The sequence below is a fragment of the Schistocerca serialis genome, chromosome 11, assembly GCF_023864345.2.
Source record: "Schistocerca serialis cubense isolate TAMUIC-IGC-003099 chromosome 11, iqSchSeri2.2, whole genome shotgun sequence".
Lineage (NCBI taxonomy): Eukaryota > Metazoa > Arthropoda > Insecta > Orthoptera > Acrididae > Schistocerca > Schistocerca serialis.
Genome location: NC_064648.1, coordinates 200914968 through 200941305, shown reverse-complemented (window position 1 = coordinate 200941305; position 26338 = coordinate 200914968). Strand labels below are relative to the sequence as shown.

The 26338-nt window shown below is 39.4% G+C and overlaps 1 protein-coding gene across 2 annotated transcripts in view; it reads right to left on the bottom strand.

Annotated features, from left to right (window-relative positions):
* Positions 1-26338, bottom strand: part of LOC126426766 (zinc finger protein 816-like) — a 122414-nt gene that overhangs the window by 83475 nt on the left and 12601 nt on the right. For both annotated transcript variants that reach the window (XM_050088751.1, XM_050088752.1), the window contains exons 3-7: positions 23311-23388; positions 15300-15368; positions 14293-14349; positions 10541-10609; positions 9061-9117 (exon numbers count right to left, since the gene is read on the bottom strand). In XM_050088751.1, coding sequence (XP_049944708.1) covers positions 9061-9117; positions 10541-10609; positions 14293-14349; positions 15300-15368; positions 23311-23388 — 330 coding nt within the window. The remainder of the gene's footprint in view (positions 1-9060; positions 9118-10540; positions 10610-14292; positions 14350-15299; positions 15369-23310; positions 23389-26338) is intronic.

Below are 26338 nucleotides of genomic sequence, written 5' to 3'. Positions count from 1 at the left end.
ACGTAAACACAGGTCACGTGGCGACGACCCACCTCTCCACCACAACTCAGACTGCTCTGTGCATCAGCCCCAGATTTACTATATTTCCGAACTGAGGCAATATTAGATAGTGGCACCCAGCCACACTTCTGTAACCAGAAGCGAGAGAAGGTACTGCTCATACGAGACTCAACTGTGCATGCGCAAGAGCCCGCCCGCAACTGCTCAAACGAATCTAATTTAAACAGTTGTCACGTCACTCTCATCAGAGGGAATTTGTTGTTATGAAGCATTGCATAGGCTTCCTAAAGCTTTTGACACACTTCGCTGTTGGCAGACGCTTGTATGAGCACTGTGTTGTGTTGTTGTACACGGCGCATTTCCTTTGCAACTTACGTTTTATTTTCGTTTCTCTTTCTCTCATTCATGTTTTGTTGCTGCAGTATCATTCTGCAGTAGTGGGATACAGTAATATCCTTTGTTAGAGTATTGGTTCTTACCAGTCAAAAAACACAAAAATTTAACTGAAAACTAATACAATGAATAATTCTCAGAGTTCTAAACAATTCTCGGGTTTTTCCCGCTTTTCTCCCGGATGAAAAAATTCCCAGGTTTTTCCCAGATCTCCCGGTTGTCCCGGGTCGTATACACCCAGTCATCGCATTCTTTTGACACCCAGTGGTTCAAATATGCTCTTCTATTTAAAGCAACTGTAGTTTCCCATGCAGTTTGCCTTTGCTACAACTATCAACAAGGCACGTGGGTCAATCACCTTGTGTGGCGATATTAAACAGCCCAAGCAATGCTGGGTACTGCAGCTAGTAATTATATAAATGTGGAATAAGTTTCGTCAAATTATTTGCACATTATCAAGATATGTGAAATTTCCAGATATTGTGTGTGTTGCTGTCATTAATGCCACGTGGGTATTTCAACGTTAACAAAGTTACTGTTTACTGTATCTTGAAAGAAGTTTTATTGTGAGTCAGTCAATCAATTTGACCCTTCATACTGTAATTTTCAAATTAAATTTTACTTTGTGGGTAGACAGACTGACAGCTATGAACTGCTTAGGGAACATTTTACTTGTCTTGAGAGTTAACAAGCTGTTTCCATTGAGTGACTTGCAAATCCAGAAAATTGTTAAGTATACATCACTATAATCTTATGGAGTGGTGCATAGGTTGACTTCAGGCCCACGGTATAAGTAAAGAACCACCTACATATCTGGATGTAATCACGAACTTCTTCCTCTTAGTTGTCCAATAGCCTAGAAATTTGTTAAATAACTACGAGGGCAGTTATAGTCCGTTAGTAGTTGAATTTCTAGGAGGGAACATGTTTGAGGGGCGAGAGAATTCACTCGGCAATTTACTAAACACAGCTGGTATGTTCCATTTTGTTCACTACCTATGTCCTTGGCAACTGTTAAGTTGCAACTACTTCGGTAGTTTAACCCTTCAACTGCTGGGGACGTTTTAACTCATCATGCCTCACCGTTCCCTGGCGCACCTGACGTGTTTAAGCGCGGCCCTCAGTTTCTGTACAGCACTAAGGATGTGTTGACACGTACCGTGCCACTGGCCGTTTCACCGTTAGGGACAAAGACACACCGAGTCACAGCTACCTGAGCGTGACAGACACTTAAATGCGCACAACTGTCTTTCCGCCCTGCTCTTCCTGTAGCTGTTCAGTGGTCTGACTGGATGGTTCGATAGTGCATACATGTATGTTGCTGTGTTCCCTTTTTGCAGAATTTGACTTCGCTTCCTGTATTTTCATCAGTTTTCTTGTTTTCTACGGGAGAAATGTCACATTGATGTGGTTGCACAGATAGAGAGATCCTGGATACGCTCACCATGAGCGACAGTGAATGAATTATCTGACATTGGTAGCAGTGATGAGTCTTCGACAGAATCTCGAAGGTGTAGTCCTCAGTCCTTTGCATCAGAGGGGAGAGCAAGAATTACAGTCATCAGTTTCTCTGAATCCGAGGAATCAAAGTGACAGTGAAACGGTTCGGAAAAGACCACACGTAAATGACACGTTTGACTGGAAAGAAACTGATTTTCAGCCGTTAAACCATTACTTTGATGATGAGTTCAGGACAAAATGTGAACTAGATACTGACCTCAGCATTCTTTCATTTTTGTGATATTCATAACTGAAGAAATGTTGCAATTTATAGCAGACACAACAAATCTCTCTTACATTTACACCAGAGAAAATAATACGGAATCTGTGAATTCTCAACTGTCAGAGTGGAAAGACACTGGATTTGAGGAAATTTATTTTTTGTTGCTACTTGCCTTCTAATGGCGCAAGTTAAGAAGTTAAAATTAAGTGTTTATTGGTCCAGCGACACACTTTTGAACACACGATTTTTCAGCGGAACTATGTCCTGAGACCATTTTTGCCTACTTCTGAGAATGCTACACTTCAGTGATAGCCCTGCAAGTACTGGAAGTGACAGTCTATTTAAAATTACGACGATTGTTGACAAAGTTCATAAGACGTTTCATAATTCATTTCGTAACCATCACAAGCTTTGTATAGATGAAAGTCTCTTGCTGTTCAAAGGATGATTATCTTTTAAGCAATTTATTCCAATCAAGCGAAGCAGATTCGGAATAAAGCCATTTGTACCGTCTGACTGTCAGAGTGAGCATATTTTGGATTTTATTGTATGTACATGCACAACAGAAATTGGGTTCCACAATTTTGGGAAAAGTGGCGACGTAGTGGCAACTCTTATGGGGCGGCATTTAGAACAGGGTCATATTCTGTATGTCGATAACTGATACTCCAGCTCGGACCTCTTCCTCCGGCTTCACAACCACGGAGCAGCCGCATGTTGCACTGTTCATAATAATAGGCACAACATTTCAAAACTGCAGAAGAAATTAAAACCAGGAGACACTTAGTAAGTCCACTGACAAGATCCTTACTATTGAGTGTTGCGATAAGAGAGAGGCATGCATGGTGACCGTATGTCACACAACACAAATGGTTGAAACAGAGAAGACTGACAGAAACCCTGCCAAAAATATAAAGAAACCACAACGTATCGTAGATTACAAATAGAGTATGGGTGCAGTTGACCATTGTGACATGTTACTGAGCTCAATGGGATCAGTGCAGAAGACTGTGAAATGCCACAAGAAATATTTTTTTTCACATTCTGGATTTGTGCATTCTAAAGGCTCATACTCTCCACCGGTCAGTAACAGGGCAAAAAATAGCACTCACAGACTTTCACCTTTCTCTCGTACCGGAGACTGTAGAAAAATATACTAAAGAACAGAAAAAAAAGCTGGTAGGGGAAGGAGCTACTACGAAGAGAATCCTCTGCGATTCACTGGAAAACATTTTCCAGCTATTACTGTGAGTGAACATCCGCAGAAAAGTATGCTAATGCGCATATGCGTGGTTTGCACGAAACAAAGTGTGCCAGGAAACTAAATACCAATGCAAAACTCACAACATTCCATTAAGTGTTATTCAAACAATGCCTGACTTCTTCATGTGTAGTAGTTTCCTGGCAAACAAACTGATCTCGTGATTAAGATGGCGAAGTATCTATACTATGGCAAATTTAATTACACCGAGTAGATTGTGCCAGTAAAACAAAACCCATATATTAACCTACATACGATACACAAATTATTAACACGTAACATACACAGTTATATTATTTTCTCCTTCGTAGTACAAATATAGATCACATTCCGTCTGTTTGTATAAAACCTGTTTTCTGTAACTGATTTCAAACACCTTCGATCAACAAGAAATAACACGTCAAAGTTAATTCTTACTACTTTTCCTCTGTTGTTAGCCAATACTGGAAACAAACTCACTGTTCTGGAGAGGGCGGGGGGCTTAAAATAGGTTGTTCAAATGAGACTGGCTTTGAAGCAATAATAGAAACCGGTATTTGTAAAAGAAGTATCAAATATACCCTGTTTTCACGTTTTCATAAAATTCAACATCTTTTACACTTATTTGTAGATTATTGGAAAAATAGTTGGGAAATAAAAATTTTTATTCCCTATCTTTGTGCTACTAATCTATTGCACTATAAATTTCATTTTCATCATGCATTCATTCCAATAAATATGCGAATCTGAAGTTTACATTGTTTTCGGGGCTGATTTTTGAGCCTATATTTTTTCCAATTATATAACTTGGAATGTTTTATAGAACATAGTTTTTTTTAGCAAAATCAGAACAAAAATACCGCATTTCTGACATTTTTAGAAAAATCTTCAATTTTGTGCTCGATTCATTCAGTACTGGAAAGTTCTACGCAAATAAAACTTTATATTTGAGAACCTTGTGTTGTTAGGTTACTACATGCCAAGGTTCATGTTAGTCATAGCTTTAGTCCAGGAGATGCAAGAAGCCAAACTTTGAAATTTTTTCGAGCAACTATTTTTTTGGCGAGTCTATACCACTTAATCTACTTAATTTGGAAGAAGGAAAGGATCCCAGAAGAATGGTAGGAGTCTTGTCATCTGCCCTATATCAAAGAAAGGAGACCCAATGAGATCTTTAGCATTTTGTTACTGAAGCGAGTAACACCACATGTCAAGAAAGTTTCAGAAAGGGAAAGTCAACTGTAAACCATTTACATACAATACGGCAAGTGCTATCAAAGAGCTGGTAATTCCGCAAAAATGGTCACTGCTTTTATGTAGACTTCCAATTAGCATGTGATAGTGTGAATAGACAAGCAATATGGCAAGAACTCTAAAGGGCTCAAGTTCCCACAAAACTCATAAAACTGACACAAATACACACCCAGAGGACAACATGCATGGTGAAAGTAAACAGAAACATATCAACAAAGTTCAAGGTGATGACTTGAGTGTAACAAGGAGACTGCCTCTCTGTCTTCCGTTTAACCTGGTAATGGAGAGAAAATGACAGACCCCCTGAAGGTGGAGGACAAAATCTTTGAAATGGTAAAAGACTTTCAATATCTTGGGACTATACTCAATTAAAGGAATGAGATAGACCAGGAAATTACCACACAAATACAAGCAGGAAACAGGTCAAGGTTAGCTCTGGGAAAGCTGTTAAAGTCCCGGCTTTCATCGATGTCCTCAAGGACCGAGATGTACACGACAATAATACAACCTGTAGTCTCACATGGAGCAGGGACTGGACCATCGTCCAAACAATGGAAAGAAAACTCTTGACATTTGAGAATGCCATCCTCAGACAGATTTTTGGGCCAGTGAAGGACAGAGATGATTGGAGGAAAATAAAGGACTGTGAATTTCAGGAGGTATACAAATCGATGGACATTGTGGCAGTGATCAAAGAAAGAAGACTTAAGTAGTACGGACACTTAACGTGTCGAGAAGGCCAGATCGTCAAGCAGGTAGTGGAGGAAGATACTAGAGGCAAAGGACCACGACTCCAATGGATCGATCAGGTCAGAGAGGATACGAGTATGCTGGGGCTGTCTGAAGAAGAATATACAGACCGAGGACGCTAGACGAGGCCAATTGGTGTGGCCAAAGACTGACTACGGTTTGTGTAGCCAACACAGTAAGTATTTTTTTGGCCAATTTTACCTACAATTTTCTGTCTCAATATGGCTCATGAAATTCTTTTCATTCTTCTTCTTCTTCTTCTTCTTCTTCTTCTTCTTCAGAGAACACAAAGTTGTGCAATATGGCCAAATTTTATTTCTGTACAAAAACTATTGCCCAAGGTATTACAGCTCAAAGTCGTCAAACATTCATGCTGGCTCTGCACAAATTGTAATCAGTCCAGAAGTGTTCAGCACAGGGCAGGTTGGACAGCGGGGTCCGAGGGACAGGCACTTAGTGCAGGCAGCCAGATTATTCCGCAGGCCGCAGCGCCTCAGCATGCCAAGCAAGTGGTGCGTCTCCAGCAGTCAAAGGATTAAGTTACAACACTGCCAGAATGAGATTACACTGTCTGCAGCCAAAAATGTTTTGTATCATGTTATTTGGGTTGAAAGTTACAAGTTGTGTTTAAGGAACTTTGTACCCACGTCTTTGGATACTACCATTTGTCTTGACCTGTCATGGTGATCCAGGTTTCGCTTCCCAACTCATTTCCTGGTGCAAAATGTTTCACATGTAGGAGCTGTGCTGTGTTGGAAGGGAAATTACAGTGTTGGTGGTGCTGTTTACATCACATGTTACTGCAGCTAGCATATGTATTGGGCCATCAGCTATATTGCATGACTTCTTGTCGGTATGTTGTGTACATGGCTTTCAGATTGACCATTTTTGTGGGTTTGCATTTTACTGTATATTGGTTATGCCTACTACTAACTGTATTGACATTAGTTAAGTTTGGGGTACTGAATGTTAATATACTCTTTTCTATGCTCTATTTTAGGGAAGAATCTCGTTGTTGTTACTCTGACTGTATATTACATTTTGCTGACAGTTTCTGAGATTTCAAATTGTGCTGCGCACCATATATTTTATTTATAGAACTGTCATTCCAATCTTGACTAGCATGCCCGTCTCCATTTTTTCCACTGAGCGGGAAGTTTTGTTTTACTAAATATTTATGCACTACTACTCTGCTGGTAAAAATAATAGAAACTAACTGCCTGTCGTTCAGAGGATGTAACGTACAGGTACCGTGACTGCTATAGTGGTACAGTTCCCATGTGGCTAGTGGATTTTACTTAAGTTGGTTGCACATTACATAACCAATGGCCTGTAAGCTGTGAATGAGCCAGGGAGTGAAGGTGACAATTTTGTGAAAACTGTTGAACCTTACTATGTACATTATGTATGAGTGCTTTGTTTTAACTTAAGATATTTGGTTCTCAAAACTTTTAATATATATAAATATGTTAATGTTCGTTTGTTCAAAACCGTGAATCTCCAAAAGTTCCGGAATGACTGCTTCAAAATTTTGACTATATGTTGAATTCTAATATGGGTGTCTTTAGGTATCTACTACTTTAATTTATGTATGGTTTTAATGCATATATTATATAAATACATATATTATACATATATTATACATATACATATATTATACATATTATACATATATACATATATTATACATATATTATATAAATACATATAATGTATAAAACTTACAACAATTCTCAAAATGTACTTCAAATTCTTACACGTTACTGTAATAAATGTTTAGACACACAAATTAATGTATGTCCATTTCCTCGAACCCCTCTGTCCATCTCCTCTCTCCACATCCTCTCTCACCTCAAGCCTTATTTGTTATTGCAAACCTGGATTCTGTAGTAGTATTCGAACCATAAATACAACTTTCAACTTTTCTGTTTGCTAACAGTGTTTCTCTTCACTGTGTGTTTTGTGCGTGTGCGTGTGTGATAAAATGTTGAAAGTTATCTTTGCCTGACAGCAACCTTTACTGAAGTCCAGTGGCAGCTAGCATGCTGAGCATAGTTGTAGCTCTGAAATGAGAGCACAAAGAAGATAATGTGACCTGTTGTTGAAATATGACGTGTGCCCACTGCTGCTTTCACAGTAATTACCAAATGGCATTAGTAAGAATCTAATTTTAACTACACCCCTTTTAAAGTCAAAATTATTCTTTGAATACGGTTTGCCATAAAAATAACCTCTTACTGCAATACATCACTAATCTTTTCCAATGCCTGTTCATGGTAGAGGCTATACTTATTGTTCAATTAATAGTCTTGCATTTTAAAAACATACTGCTTCACAATTACAAGTTCAAAGTAATTCAGATTAATTACCCTATATTTGGGATTTATTGTAAGCAAATTTCTAAATCTTGCATTTATTCCGTAGTGTTAGCCACATTGCACCAACATGGCAGTAACAGTGACATTTAAAGGTATTCCAAATGCAAACACACACTTTATGAAACTGAATGCTACTAAGAAAAGGTGTAAGTGAACTAATCTATTTAAGCCTGTTTCATTCGAGGCATGTATCCACTACCATGTAACTTCCACAAGCAGCTTGTGAACAATTTGCTGAAGTGTTCACGTTACAGCAGAAGTTCACACAGGTTATGTTCCAGGAACTTGGGAATATTTGCTGAAGTGTGTTAGTTGAATCATGGGTAGACAAGAGCAAGGTTACAGTATCTTTCTGGGAATGTCTTACATAAATTTCAAATACCTCTTCTCCATTTTACGATAAAATAATTGAAAACAGGACACAAAAATGCAACAACAACTAAAATTTTAAGACACCTGTACTGCTATTCTACTGCTTCTTGTATTTTTTTTTAAAAAAAAAGTAATCGGCAATGGCAAAGTCACTTCTCACTTCATTGGCTGAACTGGCCATTATGTATGCTTCAGGGTTTCAATATTACATTCATTTTGGCCCATCCAACTTTATGCTTTTCTCCTTTGTGACACAGAGATGTTCAAACCGATATTGAACTCTCAAATCTTCTGGAAGCGTGAGAAAACTTCCAGCAACTGACAGGTACTTGCAGCAAGAAAACACTTCCACTAATTTGCAGAAGTTACTTCTGGAAGTCTTGCTGGGGGGCACTTCAACATCAAAAAATTTGCAGAAGCAGCTTTTCCACATGTACCTCGTGGAAGTTTACTTGAAAGAGGTCACATGCCTGACGGATCTCTCTGGGGTAGTATTCCGATGCCGCCACCAATCAGTTATCGACTTCACATTCAAAATGCATAATAAAAATAGTTTTGAGTTTTAAACTTTTAGTATATTGCCCTACCCCACCCTCCCTCTCTTGTACTTGGCTACAATGGAATCACATGCCGCTATACAAATCCTGTGCATAAGAGTAGTCCTATCACTAAATTTTTGTATAATAAAAAAATTAAAAAAATATAAATATAAAAAAAGGCCCGAAAATCTGTGAGGTTCTTCAACTCCAGACCACCGATGACTATACACAAAGTGGACCACTGGTATTAAGATGCAGGCTTTTTAAATTAGATGCCTGTAAATATTTAGCAAAATTTTCTGTACCAAATACAGTTAGAAGAATATTACAGCGAGTAGAATTTAAGAAAATAAATAAATCGACTTTAATGAAATAAAAAATTTCAATGAGTGACAAAACAAAAGTACTTACAATTTCCTCTTTGATTATTATCTGTGCTGATTCATGATCATTCTGAAATGTAGGAACCTGTGAACAAAACAAATGAGTAGATTAGCCTCCTACAGAATTACAGCTGCTTTAACTGAAATGTAAGCAAATGCTAGAGTGTGGTAATGGTCCCCACCCCCCGGAAATATCTGTTGTGATGACAGCCTGATCTGTGGTGTAGAGTGTTTGGATTAAGTTAGCACGTAATAAGTTAGTTACGAGTTGGTGAAGCTATAAAGGTTGTCAGGCTAAAGTCTAGATCAGAGACAGCACTGCTCACAACGGTGTTTCCCTACTGCTCATAGGTTGGCAACATGACAGCTGCATGTAACCAATGGGATGATAGTTTCACATAACCAGCGAGAGGTGAGAAAAGATAATATATTTGTACGAGCTGCTTTGAAATCTATAATCTCGGTTGTTTCTTCAGAGTATGTCACAATGTCTGAAGCGGTTGTTAAGATGGGACCTGGGAGCACAGATCATTTTTCCGTAGTGGATTCCACATCACTATTGACGTGAGAATATGGCAATACTCCTCCATACCTTGCTTGGAAAAATGTAGTCTGCCCATTGCCCTCTCAGTGGTGGTACAGAGGCAGTAGCTAACACAACTCCTTTACTTCCCCCAGCCCCCCCCCCCTCCCCCCCCCCCCCCCCCAATACGACCCCAATATGACACTGCGAGTGTTGAGAATACTGCTGCATGTAGTAAGTATCAAGATAAATTGACATAACCTATATTAGATAATGGGTAAGTCCCAAAGGGTACTTTTATGCGTATTATTTACTTATATCATTCGTAAACAATGGAAAATGAATGGGGCAATAGCCCACTAAATAACTTCTTCCAAACCAATGCACAACTTAATAACTTTCTTATACAGGGCATTCATTTTAAGTAAAGACAATGAAATATCTCGAGAACTACACGTCAGATCCAAAAAAGTTTGATATGTTGAGGGAATACAACATTGCAGATGGGATTTCCAATTAGAAGTTATTGAATATTGGCATGTACTACCCTCACAGCACAGAGGTGGGTCCACGTGCCACTGAATATTAAAAGGCTATTGAGTAACATGTCACAAATTACGACTGCTTATCCATTTCTATTCCTCCGATTACACTGCCCTCTATGGAATTACGAAGAAAATGCTTCAGACGAAACATACGTAGATTTTGCTGTAAAAATCTTAATCTGCAATAAAAACAGGGGTCCCCATTGAAGATTTCAAAACTTCTCCCCCCCCCCCCACCCACATGTGTGGTGGTGGTGGTGGTGGTGGTGGTGTGGGGGGAATTGTAGTATCAGTGAAAGTCACCCTCCAAGATAAACAAATTGGAACTGTAGCTTTTTTTGATCTAATTTTTAGTTTGAGATATTTCAATGTTTTCAGTAAAAATGAACACCCTGTATATTACATACAGAAGTACTGTATCTGGAAGCGACATAGCTTACCTTTGCACCATTTGTATCGGCTGATACACTTGTCAGACCCAAAAGCTCTATCACCTTATCCCCAAATTCCTGAAACAAAAGGTCTTATCTCAGTAAAGGCTCAACCCTGACATTGGCTAGTATCTACAAATTGCACACCTTAAAACTGCACACCTTACGTGTGAAAGTTATGATAAATAGTTCATTTATTCATTCATCTGATTAATATTTTTATCACTAAACACACACTTGCAATCATTACTAGCAACATACGTGTTTTTGCACAGAAGACAAATATTGGAATAGTAAAAGTAACTACAAACTAACACAGTTACTTTGTCCCAGCACCACACCTTAAGTTGGCAGTTATTTCTGAATAATGATATCGATCAAAAGCTTATCACTGATTTCAGCCGTATTTACACGTTTGTCAACAAATGCCTCGTCTACTGTGAAATATACAGTTAGCTTCGCTTCTTGCATTTTGTCCTCCATCTAAAAGGAGTTCCACATAATGCCTCTTTATTTCTGCATGAGTTCTGCAAAGCTGCAACCACTTTACACCAGAGAAAATATACAACTTCAGAGAGCTAAAGACAAACTGGACTTCAATACCCCAATACAGATTGACACACTGCAAATTCACATAAAATAACATGCTTATAAGTTTTTTGTAAACTTCCAATATCTGCTCAGCACTTGCTATGTAATATTTTCAAGTTTCTGAATTACGACTTGTTACTGAAAACCCATTTTACAAGATATCAGAACATTTAAAATAAACATTACCAATATTTCTTAAAGATCAGGAATTGAACTATAAGAACCTCACTGTAAAGTTGTTAACTGTACATTTAATGTCTAAACCTATTCTTCTATAAAATGTTAATGGCGAATAAAGAATATAACTGAATTGAATGCATTGTCCAACAGGTGCTGCTACCTTTTTACATATAAATATATAGTGAAGTATACACCTTTATGCCAAGAAAATTTGTAAATACACTTTTAAGTTCCCAACACCACACCCCTTGATGAATGGTGTTGTATACTGATAATGAGATTCACATTTTTATATAAGGTGTGCATAGAATTCATTTTAACAAAATTTGTCACACAGTATTCAGTTGTGTTACATTACTTCACAGGGACCAGAATTACAGAAAGTAAATAAATTGTTGTTGTTGTTGTGGTCTTCAGTCCTGAGACTGGTTTGATGCAGCTCTCCATGCTACTCTATCCTGTGCAAGCTTTTTCATCTCCCAGTACCTACTGCAACCTACATCCTTCTGAATCTTCTTAGTGTATTCATCTCTTGGTCTCCCTTTACGATTTTTACCCTCCACGCTGCCCTCCAATACTAAATTGGTGATCCCTTGATGCCTCAGAACATGTCCCACCAACCGATCCCTTCTTCCGGTCAAGTTGTGCCACAAACTTCTCTTCTCCCCAATCCTATTCAATACTTCCTCATTAGTTATGTGATCTACCCATCTAATCTTCAGCATTCTTCTGTAGCACCACATTTCAAAAGCTTCTATTCTCTTCTTGTCCAAACTATTTATCGTCCATGTTTCACTTCCATACATGGCTACACTCCATACGAATACTTTCAGAAATGACTTCCTGACACTTAAATCAATACTGGATGTTAACAAATTTCTCTTCTTCAGAAACGCTTTCCTTGCCATTGCCAGCCTACATTTTATATCCTCTCTACTTTGACCATCATCAGTTATTTTGCTCCCCAAATAGCAAAACTCCTTTACTACTTTAAGTGCCTCATTTCCTAATCTAATTCCCTCAGCATCACCCGACTTAATTAGACTACATTCCATTACCCTTGTTTTGCTTTTGTTGATGTTCATCTTATATCCTCCTTTCAAGACACTGTCCATTCCATTCAACTGCTCTTCCAAGTCCTTTGCTGTCTCTGACAGAATTACAATGTCATCGGCAAACCTCAAAGTTTTTATTTCTTCTCCATGAATTTTAATACCTACTCCGAATTTTTCTTTTGTTTCCTTTACTGCTTGCTCAATATACACATTGAACAACATCGGGGAGAGGCTACAACCCTGTCTTACTCCCTTCCCAACCACTGCTTCCCTTTCATGTCCCTCGACCCTTATAACTGCCATCTGGTTTCTGTACAAATTGTAAATAGCCTTTCGCTCCCTGTATTTTACCCCTGCCACCTTTAGAATTTGAAAGAGAGTATTCCACTCAACATTGTCAAAAGCTTTCTCTAAGTCTACAAATGCTAGAAACATAGGTTTGCCTTTCCTTAATCTTTCTTCTAAGATAAGTCGTAAGGTCAGTATTGCTTCACGTGTTCCAGTGTTTCTACGGAATCCAAACTGATCTTCCCCGAGGTTGGCTTCTACTAGTTTTTCCATTCGTCTGTAAAGAATTCGTGTTAGTATTTTGCAGCTGTGACTTATTAAGCTGATAGTTCGGTAATTTTCACATCTGTCAACACCTACTCCGGGGGCCTTGTTTCGACTCAGGTCTTTCAGTGCTCTGTCAAACTCTTCACGCAGTATCATATCTCCCATTTCATCTTCATCTACATCCTCTTCCATTTCCATAATATTGTCCTCAAGTACATCGCCCTTGTATAGACCCTCTATATACTCCTTCCACCTTTCTGCTTTCCCTTCTTTGCTTAGAACTGGGTTTCCATCTGAACTCTTGATATTCATACAAGTCGTTCTCTTATCTCCAAAGGTCTCTTTAATTTTCCTGTAGGCGGTATCTATCTTACCCCTAGTGAGATAGGCCTCTACATCCTTACATTTGTCATCTAGCCATCCCTGCTTAGCCATTTTGCACTTCCTGTCGATCTCATTTTTGAGACGTTTGTATTCCTTTTTGCCTGTTTCACTTACTGCATTTTTATATTTTCTCCTTTCATCAATTAAATTCAATATTTCTTCTGTTACCCAAGGATTTCTACTAGCCCTCGTCTTTTTACCTACTTGATCCTCTGCTGCCTTCACTACTTCATCCCTCAAAGCTACCCATTATTCTTCTACTGTATTTATTTCCCCCATTCCTGTCAATTGCTCCCTTATGCTCTCCCTGAATCTCTGTACAACCTCTGGTTCTTTTAGTTTATCCAGGTCCCATCTCCTTACATTCCCACCTTTTTGCAGTTTCTTCAGTTTTAATCTACAGGTCATAACCAATAGATTGTGGTCAGAGTCCACATCTGCCCCTGGAAATGTCTTACAATTTAAAACCTGGTTCCTAAATCTCTGTCTTACCACGATATAATCTATCTGATACCTTTTAGTATCTCCAGGGTTCTTCCATGTATACAACCTTCTTTCATGATTCTTAAACCAAGTGTTAGTTATGATTATGTTGTGCTCTGTGCAAAATTCTACCAGGCGGCTTCCTCTTTCATTTCTGTCCCCCAATCCATATTCACCTACTATGTTTCCTTCTCTCCCTTTTCCTACACTCGAATTCCAGTCACCCATGACTATTAAATTTTCGTCTCCCTTCACTATCTGAATAATTTCTTTTATTTCATCATACATTTCTTCAATTTCTTCGTCATCTGCAGAGCTTGTTGGCATATAAACTTGTACTACTGTAGTAGGTGTGGGCTTCGTATCTATCTTGGCCACAATAATGCGTTCACTATGCTGTTTGTAGTAGCTTACCCGCATTCCTATTTTCCTATTCATTATTAAACCCACTCCTGCATAAATAAATAGAACATAAAATAAAAAACTGCAATGAGAAAACACAGCTGTACTTACAGTTTCCTCTTTGATTATTATCTGTGCTGAATCTTGATCATTCTGGCGTGTCGAAATCTGCAAACAACAAAACAAGAGAGTATGGTAAGACTGACTCTACAGATTGGGAGCTTCTTTAACTGAACAAGAATCAATGGCAGGAGTGTGGTATTGGACATCAACCCCTCAAGTCCCGGTTTTGGTGACAGAACAATCTTTAGCGTAACTGGTTGTCTAGGTTATGTTGGAAGGCAGCATTTGGTAGCCAGTTGGCGAAGCTGCAGATGTGAATATCACACTAACGTTCTCAGGCTAAAGTGTAGATCGGCACCAGAATCAGCCACAGTAGTGTTTCTTTACTGCTGACAAATTAGCAATCGTCAGCTTCACATACCCAATGGGACAACAATTTCACATAACCAAAGGGAGGCAAGAAAGGAGGCAACTTATTTCTATGAGCAGCATTGGAATCTATATACTTGGTAGCCACGAATACTTGGTTGTTTCTTTTGAGTACGTCGTGATTGCTAAGGTGGTTGTCAACAGTGCAATCAGAGCATAGCTGCTTTTTTCACATACACAGCAGATCTCACATCTACATTGATGTGAGAATGTGCCACTATTCCTTTGTCTCTTGTTTGGAAACACATCTGCCCACTGTTCCCTCACTGGTCGTGCAGAGCTGGCTACTGACACACCCCCTTCTTCCCATCACACCTCTCAGCTAATGCTCACAACACTGTTGTGCATAATACTCACGTACACCACTAACCTGATCTATAAATTTCACCACTTTGCGTTGCAAAAACTTTTAAAGTCCAAGATAAATGCAGAAAACCTGCTTCAGATAACGGGAAAAGTCTCTGACGAGTATTTTGATGCACATTTTGTACATGTATTGTACATAAATTATAAAAATTTAAGTGTTCCCCAATTTAATTCTTAATGAACCAATCTACTATTCACAACTTAATATGCTTCTTACATATTACATACAGAAGTTTAAATCCGGAAGGGACATAGCTTACCTTGAGACTATTTGCATCAGCCGATACATTATCGAGACCAAACAGCTCTATCACCTTATCCCCAAATTCCTGAAACAAAATGTCTTTCCTTAGTAAAGGCTCACCCCTTACATTGGCTAAAATCTAGAAAGTATACACCTTATGTGTGGAAGCAATGGTAAATGGTTCATTCGATCTGATATTCGTATATTTGAACAATTTAACATTCAGAACACACACACACACACACACACACACACACACACACACACACACACACACACACACACACACAATTTGTTCTGCATGGAGTATAAACGATGAGGAATGATACTGAGCAAAAGCTCATTGGTGATTTCAGCCTCATTTACGTGCTTGTCAACAAACTCCACCTCTACTGGGAAGTAACTAGTTAGCTTTACTCCTTATACTTCAGTCTCGGTCTGCATTTAATGCAGCTCTTCGCACCAGTCTGTCCTTTGCAAGCCTCTCCATCTCTGCACAACTCCTGTATGCCACACCAATTAGAAGCTGCTTAATGTATTCCAGTCTCAGTCTCCTCCTACAATTTCTACCCCTGCACTTCTTTCCACTACCAAATTAAGCATTCCTCAGTGTCTCAGAATGTGTCTTAGTGACCAACTGCTTCTTCTGGCCACATTGTGCTGTAATGTTGCTTTCTCCTCAGTTTGATTCAGAATGTCTTCATAAACTGAATTGGTTTGTGGGAAAAAGAACTGTGTAAATTTTTGTTACTTTTCAGGAGGGACAAGAAACTGTTACTGTTAAACTACTTGACAGACTGAACTGAAATTTTTGACATTTGTTGCTCGCTACTCATACATACTGTGAATGAAAATAATTTTCATGTCTACTAAAAATACCTTGTGAAAAAAAATTGAAAATTTATAACATAGTTCCTTTCTCCAGTCAACAAGGGACTTTAGCACTTTTATGGCTATGTTCAAAATTACACATTCTGGACTAAAGCTCAAATTCATTAACTAACTAATTGAAAATCATTTTCAACTGAACATGAAAACAGCTGCTTCATAGAATTCAAAGTTCTGGATGATCATAATTTGTCATGGCAAGTTATCACTTGCAGTTGGTCATTTCTATACCTCTTCATAAAAAATAAAAAAATAAAAATTAAAAAAACTCAGCATCATCTCCATCGATGTACTTAACCATTTTCTGAATATCTTCAGTTTTCTTTTTTATTGATTCTAACCTTTTTCCATCACATAGCCTTTGCAAGCCAATTTGAAATGAAGCAATTATACTTTTTGCCACATTAACGGAGTGACTGACACAGCTGTTTACAAAGGGCATCATGTCACGACTCCTGGTTTTATTGCTTCATAACAAAATTCTTTGAACATTGCCACAACTGCAGAACGACACGCTCGAAACCCACACTGTGCAGTAGTTAGTAAATTGTGAAACTCGAGCCACCATACCAGCCAGGCATGAAGCATACTTTGCATCACAGTATTTCATTTGAGTCCATAGATGTATCACGACACTGCACTGAACAGATATTTGAAAGTTGTGCAGCGTTAGTTGAATTTAGTGATACTAAACTTCTAATTGTTGTTGTTTATAGGTCCCCAAACTCCAACTTCAGAGCATTTCTGCTCAAGCTAGAGAGGGTTGTTGATTCACTTTGTAGGAAGTACCAGAAAGTAGTTATAAGTGGTGATGTCAATATTAATTTTGTATATGATTGTGCAAGAAAAAGGATGTTGGTAGATCTCCTAAATTCATATGATCTGATGCAAACTGTGTTGTTTTCCAAATAGGGTGCAGGGGAACAGTAGCACTGTCATAGACAATATTTTTATTCATTCTTCATTACTAGATGGGCATTCTGTTAGTAAAAGTGTGAATGGCCTTTCAGACCATGATGCACTAATTTTAACACTAAAAGGCTTTTATACTCAAACCAGTGTTATATTTAATTACAAACTATGTAGGAAAGTTAATACAACAGCAATAGACAGTTTTTTTAAAACTTGTCAAGGAACAAGACTGGCAAAATGTTTATAGTGCCGATAATATAGATGACAAATATTAATACTTTCCTTAACACATTTCTCATTTCTCTTGCTCTTTGAGAGTTGCTTTCCATTAGAACATTCTAAACGGTGTACTAGCAGTAATGGACAGCCTGGTTGGATGACTAGTGGGATAAGGATATCATGTAGAACAAAGCGGGAATTATATCAAAATGTCAGAAGCAGTCACAATCAAGCTACAGTAGCCCATTACAAACAGTATTGTAAGGTGCTTAAAAATGTTCTTAGGAAGGCAAAGCGTATGTGGTATGCAAATAGAATAGCTAATTCACAGGATAAAATTAAAACCACACGGTCAGTTGTGAAGGAGGTGTCTGGTCAGCAGCACAAGATCGACGATATAAAGTCAGTTCGCAGTAAAAATATTTATGTTACTGATAAATCAGATACATGCACAATATTTAACAATCATTTTCTGAGCATTGCTTGTGAATTAAATAAAAATTTAGTTTCTACAGGAAATCATAGCTTTCTTGGCAAATGCCATTGCGAGATTGATGTCTGAAATACTCCTGTGTGATACAGACAACTGAGAGAGATTGAGTCAATAATTAAATCACTGAAAACTAAGGACTCTCATGGCTATGATGGAGTGTCTAGAAGAATATTAAAGTACTGTGCTGCACATACTAGCCCTGTATTTAGCCATATTTGTAATTTTTCCTTTAAGAATGGTCAGTTTCCTGAGCAATTAAAATACTCAGTAGTAAAGCCGGTTTATAAAAAGGGTGAAAGGGGTAACGCAGATAATTTTAGACCTATTTCTATGCCATCAGTGTTTGCAAAAGATATTGAAAAGGCAGTGTATGTAAGGATAATTGATCGTTTTATACCACACGATTTGCTATCAAATGTACAGTTCGGCTTTAGAAGTCGTTTAACAACTGAAAATGCTATATTCTCTTCTCTCTGTGAGGTACTGCATGGGTTAAACAAAAGGTTTCAAACACTTGGCACATTTTTTATCTAACTAATGCGTTTGATTGTGTTGATCACAAAATATTGCTCCATAATTTGGACCATTACGGAATACGGGGAGTAGCTCACAATTGGTTCACCTCTTACCTTAGCAACAGATAGCAAAAGGTCATTACTCACAATGTTGATAACGGCTGTGATGTGGGGTCTGAGTGGGGTACTGTCAAGTGGGGGGAGCCCCAGGGATCAGTGTTGGGGCCGCTCCTGTTCCTTATTTATATAAATGATATGCCCTCTAATGTTACAGGTAACTCTAAAATATTTCTGTTTGCTGATGACACTAGTAAAGGATGTTGTGTGCAACATTGACTCGGTTTCAAGTAGTGCAGTACATGACCTCAGTTCATGGCTTGTAGAAAATAAACTAACGTTAAATCACAGTAAGACTCATTTCTTACAGTTTGTAACACACAATTCAACAAAACCTGACATTTTAATTTCACAGAAAGGGCATAGATTAGTGAAACTGAACAGTTCAAATTTCTAGGTGTTCAATTAGATAGTAAGCTGTCGTGGAAAGCCCACATTCAGGATCTTGTTCAAAGACTTAATACTGCCATTTTTACTATTTGAACGCTATCAGAAGTGAGTGATACTTCGACACGAAAATTCATCTACTTTGTTTATTTTCATTCGCTTATGTCGGATGGTATTATATTTTGGGATAACTCTTCCCATTCTATAAGGATATTTTTGGCTCAGAAACGGGCGGTTCGGGCAATAAGTGGTGTGAGTTCACGAACCTCTTGTCGACCTCTGTTCACGAGTCTGGGTATTTTGACATTTGCCTCTCAACATGTATATTCCTTATTGTCATTTCTTGTTACCAATATTACTTTATTCCCAAGAATAAGAAGCTTTCACTCGGTTAATACTTGGCAGAAATCAACCCTGCATTTGGATCGGACTTCCTTAACTCTTGTGCAAAAAGGTGTGCAGTATACTGCTGCATCCATTTTCAATAAGCTGCCACTCGAATTCAAAAATCTTAGCAGTAATCTACGCCCTTTCAAATCGAAACTGAAGAGTCTCCTCATGTGTTACTCCTCATATTCTGTCGAGGAGTTCCTTGAAAAATTAAGCTGATTCTTATTATATTGCTCATAGCGTTTACTTAAAACTTATGGACTGACTTTTTCCAGGTTCATGAACATGTACGACAGTGGCTCCACGCCAACATCTGGGAAATGTGCCTCCGCCCAGATGCAGTTGTACGAATGAAACAGAAAGTGCTTGCCCACAAGAGAAAGGTGCTGCAACATCTGAATGTGAACACATCATCCCTGGGACGAAGGATCAGGATGAAGCGAGAGCATGAGCTATGTCCCTCATAGTAAAGGCGACATTGTAGTACTCACAACTCTGAGAAGAGTAGCGAATCGCCTGAGCTGCCTCCACTCTTTTCCGATAGAGAAAGGCAGGGCGATAATGGGAGGATCTCAAAATGTCTGCAAAATGGAGGCCCAAGGCATTGGAGATAGCAATAGGGTCCACTATGGGATCATCTGCTACCATCAGGACGGAGATTGGGGAACGGATCTCTGTCACGGGGAGCTGTCGGAGGTTGGTCCATAGGATGGAAGAGGGAGTGGAACCGTTGAAAGAACTAGTGGATGAAATTCATTTATCTTTTTTCCTATACCGAAGAATGCGACAACACTATGCACAAACTGTTTTAATAAATGCATTTTGCCATCATAGAATGCCGGTTAAAAACACGGAGAGCACGTCTCCGCACGTGTATCGCATTGTGGCACGCCTCAGTCCACCGACGGACAGGGACACGGTGTGGTAAAGAGGAAGTGCGAGGAACGGAATATTCCGCGGCAGTATGAATAAAGTTTGCAAGATATTCCACCTGGTCAATGCAACTGGGGAAATTTTGTTCATCGAAGGTTGCCAGGGAGGAGCAAAGCCTCCAGTCGGCTTTAGTAATCTGGCATTTGGGTATGCACATAGGTTAGGTAGGAGTCGGCAAACGGATACCACACGGGAAATGGTCACTAATATGTGTCAGAGACAACAGACGACTCGAGATAATGGGCAAGCTGGGCAGTGCAGAAGGATAAATCCAGTTGGGAATAGGTGTGTGGAGTCTGAAAGGAATGTGAGTGCTCCTGTGTAGAGGTGGTTAAGTTGCTTGAAATGGTCAGCCAAGAGGGCACTTTTCTGACAGGTCCCGGGCGAACCCCGAAGCGGATGGTGCACATTAGAGTCACCAAGCAGCAGAAAGGGGTGAGGTAACTGTCCAATAAGTAGGAGGAAATCTGCCATGCTGAATGTCGAATGACAGAGGGATGTAAGTGATACAAGTGAGGAAAGAAAAGGCAAACTGCAACAGCTTGAAGGTCCACAGTTAGGAGATGAACATCATCCCATATGAGCAGTATGACTTCCCCGTGAGGTGGAATGCCATCCTCTGAGTGGGTGGGGGGAATGTGAAAGAAAGCTCAGAGGGGACAATTTTGCTTGCTGTAGGCAGAGAACTAATCGATGTTGCAATTCTAAGAGAAGCCGTACATCCTCGTTGAAGGCCACAAACGTTCCATTGAAGGAGTCATAATGAGGAAAGGGGAAGAAGGAAAAAATGAAGGAGTGTCACCTCGGCAGCTGCCAAGTGCCAGCCTTCAAAGACACTGTTACATGACACGGAGACTGGAGGATCCTGCTCCATCAGATCTACAGAGGCGTAGGCATTCTCCCTCTGTCGATATGCGAAGTCGAGGGCAGAGAAACGGTTGTCGGCGCACACCGGAGGCAGGGAGGTCAGCCAAAAGAGGGTATCACGTGGCAACACCGTCAAAGAGGGTCTCCGAGTCGGAGAAGGAGAAGACCGTTTGACTGTTTGACTTCTTGGAACCTTTCGGCTTGACAGAGGAAGACTCAGATGTTTATTAGCTGGAGGGATGTAAGAAGTCTTTGAGGGAGTATTCCTTCTGTCCTTTCTGGCCAGTTGGTTGTGGAGCAGGAGGCTTCATCCTGGGAGGCAAATGTTTGGTGGTTTATTGCACAACTGAAACAGGAGACAGCGATACTAGTGTGACACTGCGCAATTTCACATCGTCAGAGCTGAATTTGAGATCGCACCTCTGCATGGCCACGTCCTCCGTGGACCGAAATCCATAAAGCACAATACAGTAAGTGCCAGATGGTAGAACACAGGGTTTGCAACTAGCCAGTCCTTGCGAGTGACAGGTAAGGCACTTTTTCCTTTACCCAGATCACCTGAACAGCCCGCTCATCGAGATACGCGGGACAATCTCGAGACGAGGCAGCACGGTCGTCATTACAGTTATGTGCAGAAATGGAGGTGGACAACCACCTTCGTGAACATGCCTACCACAGGTTACACATTTGGCCGGGTGTCAACGAGACATTCGAGTGTGATGGAAACGATGGTAATGGTAGCAGTGCATCAGGTTCGGAAAGTACAGTGGGATTGTGGTAACTTTGTAGCCTGCTTTCATGTTGGACAGAAGCACCACTCTATCAAAAGTGAGAAGAAGTGTGGGTTGGCACTAAGGAGGAATCTACGTGTTTCATTACCCCATGGACGGCAATGAAAACCTGATCAGAGAGTTACGTTTGGATTTGTGCCTCAGTCAGACCGTCGAGCAGTCTAGTGTAAAATACACCAAGGGAAGAATTCAGAGTTCTATGGGCCTCAACATGATCATAATAACTGTGGAAAAGTGGCAAGCAGTAGTTGTGCTTGAGAATCACAAGTAGTATCCAAAAGCAAAGTGCCATCGGTAAACGAGAGCAAGATTTCACAGGGCTGGCAATTACATCAACACCTTTCTGATTAAGAAACTTATTTCCCATTGCAAAGGACTGATGATCTTCAGTAGGTGAAACCACGAGAAACCGTGGAACAGTTGGGAGGGTCTTTGAATCATTAGCCTCATTCCACTTACGTTACGTAGCCACTGACTGAAGATGATTGGCTCAGACGCGTGGGTCAGCCTTTGGGAGAGCACAGGGAGAAAAAAAAAAAAACAACCTAAAGTGGAGGAGGGATAGGAGAAGGTAAATGAAGAAAGGAAAAATGGAATGAAAAACTGGTGAAACTGTTCTTATGTCTACTACTGAAAATGGGGAACACATTCCCAAAAACACCTCAGACATGTTTCCCAAGGGAAAAGGAATAGTAAGAGGATAGACGGAAGCGAAAAGATGCTGCAAACGCTGTGGGGCCCCTCAGTAGCCGAGCACAAGCACGACAAAGAGCAGTGAACCCCCCTGGGGAGATCAAATCGATGATGATACTGATGTGGGACTTCGAGTTCCACTCTGATGATTGCTCTATTCTTGTGTTCTGTTGTCTCTAGGTTGACTGCTTCCAACTTGACATTGTGTTTGGCCACGATTCACCCATTTCTGCCAACACCGTTCGAATAGTGGCATTGCTCAAATTTCAATTTTGAGTGTTTTGACAATTGCTCCAATTGGGTTCTTTGAGGCCAATTACATGCCCTGTCTCAAAGGCTGACACCTGCATATATTATTCACATACTTGTCTGTGAGGCATAGTTACTGTCCAGCTGAGTACACAGGATGAAATTCACGAAGTCCTTATGCCTTGGTATCAATATGTTCCCTGTTTACTATCCTTGCCAGTTGGGCGGTGAAACTGTGCTGCAGTATCACACATTCATCCATTGGCAACCACAGTATACAGTTTTACATCTTCCATCAATACCTTTACAATTATCAGTTTGTGACCAATTTGCGTAACTGCTTCATAGTGTGTATTTTTTTTCCCCTTCTTCTCAGAGGGAAATAGGAAAGAAGCACAGAGCTCATAGTTTAGTTAAAAAATAATTCAATACATACCCTGCAAACATCCATTAAAAGTTACACACTAAAGACCTTACATATGTAAACTGATAATCCTACATCTGTTGAATACGATTATTAAACAAACAGCAACTTTTGTGAAAAATTAAAATACTAATGTAGCGAACACATACCTCTGGTCTGTAATCTTCGAATTCCAGTTCTTCAAATTCCAGACCGAGTTCTTTTTTCACCGTCACAATGCCAGTATCCTAGAAAATAAGTTATTTTTTCCTGTAATTGTGGTGTGTATACACACACAGCAGTAACAGCAATCATATATTGATGAAACATTTGGCAACAAGGTATATTTAAGAGTATGTCATAATGAAACAATTGCAGGGACATTTGCTGAACAGTAGATTAAGATACTGTTTTACAGAATTAATGACTGCACTTTTTTCAGTTACATTTTACCTGAAGTTTCAAGTCTGAGGTACAAAAAGGTGCCTATGTGATTGGTGTATTGTATGGAAATATTTATTATAATTTCATTCTTTTCCAGATTTTTCTGTGACACTTCACGGAACATTTTTATTTTTAAATTTAAAAGAAATTAATTATTTTATAGGTTCCGTTTGTTCAATTTGACCAGAAATGGTACGTATTTCACACTTTACAATATTTTGGTTGCGGTACCTCTTCTAACATTTTATTACCCCTTAAATCAAGAACCGTCATATCTTTCCAAAAGTAAACTCAATTTTTCATAAAAAAAAAGAACAATCATATAGAAGAAAATACAAAGTGTGTATTAATTTGGTGATGGGACACTGTCAGTAATTTTTACAAAAGCTTTGTTTGAAAGTTACGTAGAATAACATAATTATTTTTACAAATTTTCTTATATCGAGAGGAATGTTTTCTTTGTAACTGTTCACTCATGGATGCACAAAACTATGTATGTAAATTAATTTGACCAATTACCAGCTCTGGAACAATCTATAACTTCATACTGAACTACATCATTTATCATACGCACCAAAAGCAAGTTAGTCTTTATTTCAGGCTGAAATGGGGCATACTCTGTCTACATGTGGAGTTTTATGTTAGATTCATCATGCTCTGAATGGTATGTGCTCTACATGTCACTTTTTATGTTGAAAACGGATTTATATTGAAAATGCATTTGAAAGGTTTTAAGAACTTAACTGAGGACAGTGATTAAAATGATACCTGCAGATGCTAGCAGAAAGACCAGTTAGCGATGTGCAAAGAGCTGATGCATAGGTATCGCTGTTTGCCACGACTAGATGGGAAATAAAATGTGGATAAATATCTTCACTAGCATTCAATAGACCTGGACCTTCACATCATCCCCTAGAGAATTTAACATTTGAAGCCACAAATACATCCACAAAATAAGATGAGCATTAAAATATATCTCTCATTGTAAAACTACTTTAGAGCTTTTTTTATAACTTTGCTGTGTCTTGTGCTATATAACTATAGAACTTTTAAAATTAGTTCCGACTCTTTACATCTGGCTACCTGGAGGGGGACATGACACCGTTGCCCATGAGACAGCAATGTTGAGCCAGCTTTCCCTAACAAGCTGCCAGTCGTTCTGCCGGTAATGTGCCCCTGTTGCCACACCACAAATAAACTGTACCACACGCATTAGATGCATCAACATTCACCAGGTCTCAAAGCCGCATTTTGTGGCATCGGAATGCTCTGTTGTCATCAGGTATTGTGACTAAGTGTTTTGGATTTGATTTGAATTAATAACAACAGTTCAGTACATCTGAATATGATATTTGCAATAAAAGTGTCCTCCAGGAAAATGTTCACCAGCTGTGAAGATAATATTCTGCTGCGAAACATTCCTCGGAATTCTGTGTTGGGAAATACGGAAGTGTCCGATCCCACCCGTCTGCTTTGACCCATGACGTCACAAATATGGCGGAAACGACCATAAATCACGATTCCAATATGGTGCACATAAAGTCGGTATGCACACGTTATAAGGACGAAAATACATAGAAAAACAAACACACACACTTTCCACAAAAAGCCTAATGACACTAACAGGACAAGGGCGGAAAATGGGGTGTTTTTGGGGTGGGGGCAAACTAAATATAAACAAATTTAGACACTCACCCCCATATAAAACCACACAAAATGACGAAAAAACCGACTTCACAAAACTCCCCAAATACCACTAAACACAATATCATCTGGAATCGGACACTTCCCTTGACCTATATAGCTCAACAGCAGCTCCTGATCCCATAAATTAGCGTCCAACACTTCCCTTGGCCTATATAGCTCAAAAACATCTCCCGATACCAATATCAACATACACAGCCACACATTGGGATCGAACACTTCCCTTGACCTGCGCACTGTTAATTTTATCCGTCATATCCATTCCTGAACAAAAACAACAATCTATTAATTCTACTGAAATTACCACACGATGTACAGCGAACAACACTAAATTAACCTTCACACAAAATCGTTAATTCACTGAAACAAATTCCACTACAAACACAGCCGACACACTAACAATTCTGGATAATGAGCAAAAGCAAACTGAGCCCATTACACCACACAAACGAAAACCCTGAACATACCACCAGAGAGCACAACAAACCACAACACGACGACATCTACAAACATGCCACACTCACAAACCAAACTCCGCGCCGCCATGACGTCACGGGTCAAAGCCGACGCGTGGGATCGGACGCTTCTGTCGACCCCTCTGTTGTGATGTGTAAATCTCCAACAATGCTGTGGAGGAAAGTGGATATTTTGCTCTGGGTACAAAGAAATGTTCCACGAGATAAAGTTGAAATTAGCATCTACAAGGTGGCGTTCATGGAACCTGGAGTGTTGTACAAGCCAAAACTTCACACTACCAGGTCGACGAACTAGCTGTAGGCAAACTGTACAGTTTAATCAGGCTTCCTCTGTATCGTGCTCATTTAAATCCGACAGAATATATGGGACTAGGTCAAAAAATGTGGCCAACAACAGCACAAAGTTTACATTCACTGAGGTCGAAATGCTGACGAAAGATGCCACTGCGAATGTTATATGACAGGACTGGTCTCAAGTTGTCATCCACAGAATGAAGATAGTTGAGGAGACTGATTCATGAACGACTGTGACAAGTTTTGAGGGATACATAACTTCTCTTATTGCCATGTTAAA